Below are 11,563 nucleotides of genomic sequence, written 5' to 3'. Positions count from 1 at the left end.
GGGGCCACAGACTAACTGGCACTAGGATTAAATAAAAACACATCAGCAGCACTTCTCTGAGGGTCTGCCATATAGCAAGTGCTCAAGAAACAGCTGTGGTTACTGTAATGCCAGGGCCGGGTCAATGCACTTTTTAGTCCTGATGCCATCTTAGCACCCTTGATCAGCAGACACCCAGACATGACCTCAGATAGCATGGCCTGCGTTCTCTGGTCTGCTCAGTCTCACAGCTGTTTTTCCTCACATCAAGGCCTTAATTATCCCGTCTCTGTTCTTCTCAAGTTAAATTAGGCTGTCTAACCTACTCTCAAGTTTGCAGTGAGAAAACTTGAGCAAAGTTCTTTTGGGAAAGCTGTCCATCTGGGCACTCAACTCACTTCCATACGGCCAGCTTCAGACACTTCCCTTTTTCCTTCTTACCTAACAGACCAAGGCAGAATGGCTATGCTAACAACCGTTCAACTGTTGCTGCTATAGCATAAAGCACAGACGTCGCTTATGAGAGCTTCAAAGAATGCTTTATCATCCCTTCCTCCTCGATGCTGGGCACGCTGCTGTCTTTCTTCTGCTATGTTTCACTGCTGCCACAGGTCCAAGGTATCAGAGGAGCTGATGCTCCCTGCCCCTTGCAGCCTCTAATCACTACTTCAACATTCTCCCTCAATTTCTCCTCTTTAGGTCTCTTGTCATGTTTCCCATTCTTCTAGCATTCTTGCCACAAGACTGGGCTCTTCAACACTACCAGCCAATCAGTTCCTGTCCTCTAAGAAGATAACTTCATTAATCACTGTTAATGAGATGAAAATCTTTGGCTATTCGACTCAATGCCATCTGGTTTGTTGTGAGTGCCTAGGGTTTTTAGGTTTCTCAGGGCAGAATATATTCACTAACTTCCAGCATGGCAGTGAATTAGACACCATTTGGTGGACTGAGAGCTGCAAATAAAGTCAGTGACATGGGTAAGACTTAAAAGAGAATGATCAAGACTTAACCTTTAGGTAGCAATAGGGTAAATTAAGGTGAGAAAACCCTTTGAGGGCTAGGTGTCAGATACTTCCCAAAAGTAGTGGTGGTTATTGGTGGGGAGGGGGGTCTTCTCTGAACACCTCTCACATGGTGCACTCACGACACTTTTGAGGGTCAAGGGCTGGGTGAGAGGACCCTGTGGTGAAACTTTACTGGAGAGGAGAGTGTGCTGGAATTGATGTTTTGGGTCCAAGTGACTTGTTTATATAACTGAATCTTTTGGGTTCTTCCCAGTTTAGGAAGCCATCTCCCTAGGAATAGGAGGAGGGGTGGGGGCTGCAAAGGGGTTAATTTGTACACTGGCTCTTCAAACAGTAGGTCTTTGCAGCAAGTCTTTTAGTTAACATTTTAGAAATCTTGGCTGTTAACTGCAAAATCAAATGACTGTTACAAGAATAAACTAATTAATTCTCCTGCACCTGATTGCAGTGTCTTCTAATAGAGGAAAGCAAGATATATTCTTGAAGTCCACATAGGCTTTTTGGTTGTACAATTTTGTAGCCATAAGTTTTCTCCAGTCTTGCTCGGTCCGAGGTCCCACAGCCACTTATAAAATAATCATCCAGAAGCTTAATATTAATTACCAATTGCATGGCCTATTGCAGGCTTCTTGCTAACTAGCTTATAATTTGACCCATTTCTGTTAGTCTGTAAGTTGTCACAGTGCCATGGTTTACTGGTATTTTCATATCTTGCTTCTCCTGGTGGTGGCTGGCATCTCTGCCCTCCTCCTTTCTGTTTCCCACCTAGCTATAACCTGACTTGCCATAGGTCAAAAGGCTTTACTTATCAACCAATCAGAGCAACACATATTCACAACATACAGAAAGACAGCCCACAGCACAATTTCTAATGTAAAATAAAATGAACAAACTTTATTCAACATTGTGCTGACTCAAAGAAACATAACCCATGGACGCTGCCCTGGAAGATCTGAAAGTCTATATAGACAGTTCAGAAAGTACTGCAACAATTAGGTGCATAAATTATGAACCTATATATTGGCTAAATAATTCCAATGTGTGGTTATTAAAAATGTGTGCACTGTATGATTAGTGGCTAGCACACAAGACTTTAACTACATGAACATCATTCTTAATATATTTGCTTTGAAGATTTGTAATATGAGTCTTGTTTAGAAAACAATGCTGTGTATTGTTGAATTTCACCCAAGGTAAATTGTATTAAGAACTGGATAGGTAGGGTTTAGTGGGATTCAGTTTGGCTTTCAAAGTAAATTAATTCTGTACACAAAAGAAATGACCTTCAGACTACAATGTCAATTCCAATATCATTGTCTTGTCACTTAGCTCTTCCTGCAAGTGGTTAGGGCACCACACCAATTCAACAAGATTCAACTTGCAAGAATTTCATGATATCAAATGTTATTCATAAAAAGAAGTCATAAATATTCAGCTTAAAAATACAACTTCCAAGACCTTCTTTCTATACTTAAGGACAATCTTAACAATAAACCAAATTCAGAAATGTGTTTGCCTAGTAAAAAGGGAAGCTCTTGTCCAAACAATGGTAACCTTGTTTACTAAAATAGAACTGGGCCTGATGATACAGGCCTGTTACTCCAGCTATTTGCAAGGCTAGGACATAGGACAGATTTTAAAGTTCAAAGCATGCCTGGGCCACTTAGGAGGACCCTGTGTTAAAATCAGAGTATGTAAATATGAAATAGTGAAGTTAGTACTAACCAAATAAGCAAAAGGAGGGCTAGAGGTGTGACTCAGTGACAGAACACCTGACTAACATGTTACCCAAGGGCCTAGGTTCAATCCCCAGTACTGCAATAAATGCAAAATTATCATGGTGAAAAGCTTGGTTAATACCCAAATACCATTCTCCAAATTTTCACCAAGACAATTTCACATCTTTTATTTCAGAGCTAGGGCATTAAAACAGACTCCTCCCCATTAAGATTATGAAGGTCTATAAAACTCACCTGTATTTGTATTTGTAAAGGTAAAGCTGAACCTTAGCCAAACAGTATTCCTAAGAAACCATTCATCTAAAAATCAACTTAGAGGGAGACTTGGTGTGGACCAAAAATGTTAAGAGAATGGACAAGATTAAGAAATTACTTCAACAATTAGGCAGTCTATCTTTACAATGGGATAGCTACTCATCAAATAAGGAACAGCCCATGAAACATTTAACATAAAATAATCTTTTTTTAAAAAAAAGCTACACTAAAGAGTATACAACTTCATTTACACGAAGTTCTAAAAAGGTAGCACTATTCTGTTTATACAGGGCACAAGTTTTGTGTAGAAGGGTTAACTACAATGGAACATGAAGTCACTTTCTGGTACAATGGGAAAGTTCTCTAATGGATATTGACACCCAAATCTCATATTATAAATGAAAAGCCTTTTAATTTTATTGAATATAAATTATAACTGGACTTGAATAATTAAAATGCTATTTATTGGCTACTAAAGTTGAATACAACCTACTACCCATAGAAGGCAGACAATGAATACTACTATTATTAAAAACCCACACAGGCCTCTCAGAAAGCAGGTATAAAGCTTTAATTCACTGTGGGCATTTCTCCAACCATAGACAGCATTCAAACCAAGTGTCATACCACCATTCCTGTTAACTAGTTCAGGGCATATTACATGTAACATGAAGCACCGACTAAATATAAATACAGGAATTGAATACATGTAAGAAAATTTAAATAAAACAAAATTGAAAGACTAAAATCCATGAATATTTACACAAACTGACATTACTTCTAGACATCATGTCATGGTGATGAGTTACAAAAAACCACAACTCCTTTTAAATATCAGTACCTAAAGATTTTTGAATACCCAGTTATTTTCATTTCCACATTGGATTTTCTCTTCTATACATGTAGGTTTGCTTCCAGACTGTAGACAAAACTTCTTGGATAATAAGGCCCACTTTATTTTCATGAGCACAGAAAGCAATATTTATATTTGCTGTATTATATTGTGACATTTGTCAACATGTAACATAGACCTCTCAAGTGGTGGTATTAAAAAGCAATTCCAAACAGTACTAAAAGTGGGGTTTCATACTGTAGTGTACATTTTTCATCCTAAGATGATGCCTCTAAAAACATTTAGAATATGTAATAGCCTTTCTCCATCCAAAATAAAAGAGTGATATTTAAAAAGCTGACTTTAAAAAACAAAAACAAGAAGTACTTCAGAAAACAAATCCTAAGATGTTCTGAGCTGTAATCTTCCTGAGTCTACTTTCATTTGGACCTAATTGTGCAGCCAATACTACTATGTACTGATTTAGGAATCACAATCTGGAGTCCTTGAACATGTACTTCAGATCCTACAGAATTCAGAAAGGACTTCTATATTCCCAACTAATTATACAACAATCACATTTTGTATAAAAAAAAAAAACTGTGAATTTTAACAAAGTCATAGCTATGTTTAATTGTTAATAAGTGATGAAAATATATGCACAGCTGTACACAGATCACCATCAATGCAGGAACAAAAGTATCATTTGATGCATATCAAATCAACTCCTAAGTAGCCTACTTGAATATATTTATTTTCATGTACTCTGATACAGTATTAGAAAGGACTGCATATAATTATGGAGACTGCTGCAAATACATGATGCTACTAAGTGTTCTGTATCAGCATGCACAGATTACTATTTAAAAGTTTCTCATATATATATATATCTTAACACATATATTACAAGATACAATATATTTAAAGCATTTAATAATTTTAATCCAAATTATTTTAATTGACCTAAGTGGGGACAAAAATTTCCTCAAACTGTCATAATACAATATTAAAATATTACTACTTGAGTTGACATTTAAACTTATTACATGTTATCCCTAAAATTCCAAAATTCATGAAAACTCCTATCATAAATAAAGACGTATGATTTCTCAACAGCAGTTTGTTTACCCACCACACACACAGCTTGCCAAGACTTTGGGGATTATAGAACAGTAACATGCTGGTAGCTATAGGTGACAAGAATTAAACATAGCAGTCTCTTTTCATTCTGAGTATCTTTATTTCAAACTAAATAAAGCTTCTCTCAATACAAACTGAAAAAACATTTTTCCTTTATTTAACATTCACTAGAAGGATAAATAAAACTAAGAACCTTTATTGTCTTTTAGGAGTAGCAAAACAAATTATTTCAGTTACACTGAGGAAATCACAGGTAAGGAAGGAAGGACAGTTTTGATTTCTTTCCATTTGGGAAGCATATTTTATCACATAGTCACAAAAACTTACAAATCAGATTTCTTGGTTCATGGTCATTTATGGCTTACTGAAAAATACTTCAGGCTAAAATAAATGTTTGTGAATAAAACATGGACTATTTTTAAAAATCATATAGTAAATATCCTCATGTACATTAGAATCCTTATGATGAAAGGAGTCTGCAGATGGGGATGGTTTTGTTTGTTTGTTTTGCCTTTTACTCTCAGAAAGATCCTTGCTTTTGACCTATTCAAGATCCTATCTGCCAATTTCCATATTCTTAGGTTAGTAAGTCACCGTTACAAGACACCTGCAATAAGGAACCAAGGTGCCTCAAGTGCAGGTACCATGAGAGGCAACAGGACACAAGAGATACTCATGATGCTATCTGTTGCAGTCAATCTGGAATACTGGACTAGCTAGAGGATCAGATGGGAAGTGTTTAGGATGACCCACTGGTATATTACTGTATTAGTTTCTTTGAAATTAATCTGCCCTTCAAACTGGAGAACTGCCAGGATAACATCACTCACTATTCCTGGTTTTGATATGCTCCTACAACATGAGAATTGAACTGAACTACAATGATTGTAATGTCATCTCTATACATCCGAGCAAGTTCTTCAGGAAGACTAAGCATTTTAGAGAGTCGTTCATGATCGACAGCTCCAAACTCATTGTTGCCTACAGCATGGCGAATGAGATGGGTTGCTGCATTCTGATCCTCAAAGACAGATGACATCTTTGCTCTCCTTTCTGTTAAAAGGCCATGCATCTGTCCCAGAGTCACCTTGTACCCACCAACAGCTATTGGCTGTTGGTGATGCATACCAGTTAAGTACTCACCCACAATCCTAACCACATCCTGTCTATGCATCGTCTCCCACAACCCATCAGTTGCCAACACCAGGAATTTATCCTGTGGCCTTAATCGGTGGTAAGTTACCTCTGGCTCAGCAGTGAGATAAGGAGGTGTATGATAGTTGGGAGGGATAAACTTGGTATATTCATTGTCATTCAACTGGTCTGGGCCAGACTCTATCACTCTCTTTTGAAGGTCAATGCTCCATTTGAACTTTACATCTCCAAAAGCCCTAAAAGGCATCAGCAAACCAAGCAGTCGATCCTGCTTCACCACACTCTTGGCCTCATTCTTTGGGTGTTCCAATTTCAGACGTTCTAATTCTCTTTCATTCTGAGCATTGTGGTCATTAGAAAGTGTGACCGCTGACCAAGAGCCATCTTCTTCTTGCACACCCAGCATGGCTCTACTATCGCCAGTATTAGCCACATGGAGGTCAACACCATCTACATGGGCCACACAAGCAGTAGCCCCAGAAAATGCCACCCGAAGCACCAGATAATTTAGAAAAGAATTAGGATCACCAACTTGAGCCTCCAATGAAATGTCATTATCAAGTCTCTTGAAAGCATTAATTAAAGCCTCCTTAACATCAATATCAGCTGATTCTCCAGTATTGAGGTCTATAAGTTCTTGCCAGTAAGTCCTCAAGCTGTTGAAATACAATTTGGATGCCTCCTTACTGAAGTAATCATTGGGGTGCTTATGCCACTGAAGGATAGGCAATAGTGCCCTACCACTCTCCACTGCATTTTCAATCTCTAGCAAAGTCTCATGGGGTAACAAGGAAACAGCAATGTAATAGAAGAGTCTTTCACTGACTGCCTGGGAACAAGCACAACCTGCATGACCATCAAAAACCCCTAAAAGCATCCCTCTGGTCTGCAAGCAGGTTGCTGCACTTCTCCGGTCCTCAATGGGTGCATTTGCAGGCAGCTGATTGCTGTCAAATCCAAGAATGGAACTGACATTTTTGCCGTCAAATTCAGGTACTTTGAAGCTGTATTCATTAGCTTTAAGGATGCTGTTGACTTGTGGAGGTGTGAGGTAAAATTTCTGAGGTGTAGAAGCATATCTCCTTCCTTGAGTATACTGCCACCAGTTCTCCCTTGGTCTACAAAAGGTAGCATATGCTGGATGGGGTGTGTATCTCAGACGATTCTGAGGAATGTACGGTGGTGAACAGCAGAGATGTTTGTGGTGGCAGTAACATGCAGTGCCATAGATTCTGCTCAGTTCACAGTTACGGAAGAGAGGAAAAAACAGTTGAGTCGGTGCTGGCATGGCATCAGAGAACAGTGGTAGGCTGGACGTTCTGACTGGGATTCCTAGAGAGCAATTAAGACAGATACACACACAGAAAAGTTACATTCCAGATTATTTGACAAGCTTTGCTTTATAGAAAATACTAAGGGAATTTATATGAAAGTCCGTATGCTAGGTAATTTCTATGGGGTGTTTTATGATAATTACAAGCCTTAGCCATTCATGAAGCCAAGACTGAACTATACTTCAATCTCTCTTTCCTTTGTATTTCTGTGTGCAGTATAAACTGCTCAGCATACACATAGATCTGGCTGGAGAAAGCTGAGCAGGAAGTTATGTAACACTGTGCCGCAGCAATCTACCTGCCCAATCACCCTTCTCCTTCTCTATGCTTTTTTAAAGGCGGCCTTAGATCTCCCATTTGTACAGTTACTTCTACCATTTATGAAGATCTGTTCCTTGACCTGCGGTCAATCTGTTGGTATTTGACTGCACATGGCTATCACTAAAAGTGTTAATATATATCCTTAACAAATGCATATTTATACATTATTGGTAAATGATATAAATATACCACTGTACTAAGACAATGTTCATTTAACTTACATAAAACATTTCCGACATAAAATTAAAACAGAAATTTAGTGGACGGTCTTGTAAAGTTTCCTTCTTTGTACCAGTGTGCCAACTTAGTGAGCTAAAGAGGTCCTGCTCTTCACCAACTGATCCCAGAAATGACAGTTCACCTCTCTGGGGCTCTCCCCACTAAACTTTAAGTGACTCCATGGAAGCAGACATGCTAAAGCCTCTTTAGGATCCATGCTTTTATGTTTGATGTATTGGGGCTTTGAAATCAAATGCAGGCTTTTTTGATTCATTGCTGAATTTTCCTGTGCCATTTGTGATTAAAAAAATTCAAGTATTCTTAGCTATAAACCTGATCTTGGTAACATAAAGGGATCCCATTTCAGAATTTAATTAACCTGTCACCATTGTTCCTTGCCTAGCGGTCGTAAGAGCAAGCTATAGAAATATTATTTCATCTACTAGAGATCCCTATTTACTCCTTAGGGAATGTTTTCTCTTTCAGTTAAAAAACATATATTTATCTGTCATAAGAGAGCAACAAAGAACTATAAATTAAGTTCAAGGTTTGGGTTATAACAGTATAGCATTAGGAGTCTCCTGGAGACATTATTTTACAATAGGTATTTATCTAGAAAACTTAAGTGAACATAAATCACTATTTCAAATAATGTATATCAGAAAAAAAATCTGCAGTAACATATTTTCTTTGAATTCCTACGATACTGTCTGAAGTATTCACTTAACCTACAAGAAACAGACTTCAGAACTGCTTTAAAGAAACATATAAAGATTTAAAAAGAAACAAATTTTATTATCAACTATTTTTTCCAAAAGCTGAATCTACTAAGAAAAAAAATGAAGCATCTCAGTGTTAAGTAATTTTCATGTACTTTTTGGTGGGTACTAAGGAAGTAAAAAGTGAAAAGGAGGGAAGAGAGAAAACCAAACATTGAAAATTCAGCTTTGTGTCTGCTTTTGTAGAGAGCACCAAACTCAGCTGCTGGATAGATGTCTTCTGTAAATAGTCAAGTACTCGACTACCAAGAAGAGACTTGTTTCTAAACCCAAAGACAAAAGTACACACCAGAGAGAACTATAGTTTCATAAGTAATCCTTCTGAAATGAGAAAAGGAAACCCCTAACAACAAGAATTTACTGGTACTAACCACCTAAATAACAACAGTTCAAACTGAACACCTGAAAGTCATCCAAAGGTTAAGGGTACAGGACTGAGCCAGGGGATGTGTGCAAATGTGGTGTCACACCAACAGTGGATTGTAGATACAAACCATACCTCTTTTTCATGCATGTATGCAAAAAAGCTATTTTATGCTGCAAATACTATCATTAAAAACTAAAATATAGGTTCAATTATAATCAAAGTAAATTTTCTCCACAATTTGTTTGTACTACTTTAAAACTTAAGGTGGTGGCGGTGGTGGGGAGGGGGGCAAAAGCATAACAGTTTAACATCTACTCAAGGAATAACACAGCTAGGAAACCTTCCCATTCCTTAAGTTCCCGGGTTTTGATAGTTTTCTGCTTTTAAAGTCAATTAGAAATCAATGAAACCTGGTAGCAAAAAAGCTCAGGATTCATGCAGCAGGTGCTTTGAATATTTAAATTCAAGCCCTCTACATTTTTTCTTGACAGCAAATGTATTTGAGATTAAAAGTCAAAATAGCAGAAAGTGGGTGATTTGTTTTCAATTCTATCTTTTCAGTTATTCACAGCTTAGCAAATGGATTGCATTCCAGTTCTTCAGCTCCTAACGTGCTTTCAAAAGGCAAATTCTTAGGGAAGTTGAATTCATCAAAGTCTGCCCTTTAATTAATAAACATTCTATCAGGTCAGTACCAATTATATATAGTATTTTCATCAGACCAGAAATGGTACAAGTCAATATGCTACTAAATGCTTTGAAAAATTATTAATGGCCTTCTAAGCTGCCTGTGATTCAACAGAAAACCTCTGTGAAATCCTGATAAACTTGCTAAATTAACAAAATAAAAGCTTCCTCATCAGGCAATAAAAATATTAAGGTAGTTGTTGGTAAACTGGAATAATCTCACATTCTTGTTTTTTTCAAGTTCATACACCATCATGGCTCAGACTTGGCAACACTCTGTGCAGCATCTCAGTCCTAGGCAGATTTGGCTGATATTGGCAATGACTAATAAAAAGATGCGCTGTAACCAGAAACAGAGAGAGCTCCGTCTATTCTTGCTGATGTGTTCGGCAAAGCCTGTGCCAAGAAATTATTCCACTTCATCAATAAACCCACTGGCCAAATCAATTAAGAAATGATACTGGCGCACCTACTCCGGAGCTTCTCGGCCTTGCAAAGCTGATGCAAATGAAAAGAAATACACTAGTCATTACATGTATCAGAACCTCCGTTTATGTAATCTAATTGCATTAAACACCCTGCATAAAGGTTTGTGGTTTTTCAGCCTTTTCTGGAAATGCCTAGCCATTTCACATCTCAGTATCTCCAAGAATGAAGAAACCCTTTTCCTTAAGACGCAAGGCTCCAAACCATCACTTGTTTGCTCAGTTTCGTTTGTCCCCACCCCAAAATCGTACTTACTAAAGACATCAAAGAAATTCTTCTGGTCCAGAGCGCCTTTGTCTCCCTTTTCCTATAGCCCCCCTGGATTCCACGCGGACCCCTAAGAGCCATCCATTCATACACAAAATCAGTCACCATCCTTCCTGGGTACCCAACACAGGCAGTTAGGTGAATACCTACCAATTCGTCTGGGCCCGGGACACACACACATTCTCCTGTCATCACAACACGGAGCCGACAACATCCACAAACCGCGCGGACAGCAGCAGCGACAGCAGCAGCGGCCCATTGAAAGCAAGGCAGAGATGCTCATTAGAGGAGGCGGTGGCGGGGAGGCGGGAGCGGAGGAGGGGCGAGGTCTCGCAGCGGCCCAGTGAATGGGCTGGGAGGGAGGAGAGCGCGGAGGGGGGGAGAAAGGGGAGGGGAGAAGAGGAAACCAAACAAACCCACCCTGCCGGCGGGGCGGCACCACAGCCCTAGGCGGGGGACTCCGGGAGCGCGGACAGGCGCGGCGCGGCCGCTCCATGCCGCCGGCGCGCCGAGCCCCCGGGCGCGCAGCATCCTCAGGCCCGCCCGGTCCCGCGCGGCGCCCGCTTCCGCAGACCTCGAGGCGCAGCCGCCGCGGGCAGCCGGCGCGGCCACGCGGGCCCGAGCGTGTCAGCGGCCGGCCGAGGCGGACACGCCCCGGCCACGGCGGACGTCCACGCGCTGACAGCCCGGTACCGCCCGGGCCCGCGGCGGCTCGCCCCGACCGAGGCCCCGCGCTCACCCGGCCGGCCCTCCACCCGCGGTCGCTGCCCACGCGCGCCCTCCACCTCCCCGCCCTGACGGCCCTCACGACCCGGCAGCGGTGGACGAGGATACGAACCGGGCACCGTAGAGCACCCGCCGCCGTCTGCCTCGGGTGGCGGCCGCACCCCTCCGTGCGCGTCCTCCCCTCAGCACCGCGCAGCTCCCCGGAGCGCGGCAGCTCGGCCCAGGCCGGCCCACTCCGCGCCCCGGCCT

General features: G+C 40.6%; 1 protein-coding gene across 6 annotated transcripts; it reads right to left on the bottom strand.

Moving 5' to 3' along the window:
- Positions 1 to 3,550: 3,550 nt before the first annotated feature.
- Positions 3,551 to 11,531, bottom strand: Pdp1 (pyruvate dehyrogenase phosphatase catalytic subunit 1). Of its 6 annotated transcripts, none has more exons than XM_028871592.2 (3): positions 11,427 to 11,531; positions 10,739 to 10,773; positions 3,551 to 7,460 (listed from the first exon to the last, which is right to left on the bottom strand). In XM_028871592.2, exons 2-3 carry the CDS (start codon positions 10,767 to 10,769, stop codon positions 5,803 to 5,805), a joined length of 1,689 nt encoding a protein of 562 aa, XP_028727425.1. In that variant the 5' UTR covers positions 10,770 to 10,773; positions 11,427 to 11,531; the 3' UTR covers positions 3,551 to 5,802. The 6 variants fall into 6 exon arrangements, with proteins under 6 accessions (XP_028727425.1, XP_028727426.1, XP_028727427.1 ...); XM_028871593.2 differs by lacking the exon at positions 11,427 to 11,531 and adding an exon at positions 11,009 to 11,024; XM_028871594.2 differs by lacking the exon at positions 10,739 to 10,773 and having other exon boundaries at positions 11,427 to 11,525.
- Between the last annotated feature and the right edge of the window lie 32 nt (positions 11,532 to 11,563).

This window comes from Peromyscus leucopus, chromosome 2, assembly GCF_004664715.2.
Source record: "Peromyscus leucopus breed LL Stock chromosome 2, UCI_PerLeu_2.1, whole genome shotgun sequence".
In the NCBI taxonomy this organism is placed as follows: domain Eukaryota; kingdom Metazoa; phylum Chordata; class Mammalia; order Rodentia; family Cricetidae; genus Peromyscus; species Peromyscus leucopus.
This window is presented reverse-complemented; position numbering and strand designations above follow the sequence as displayed.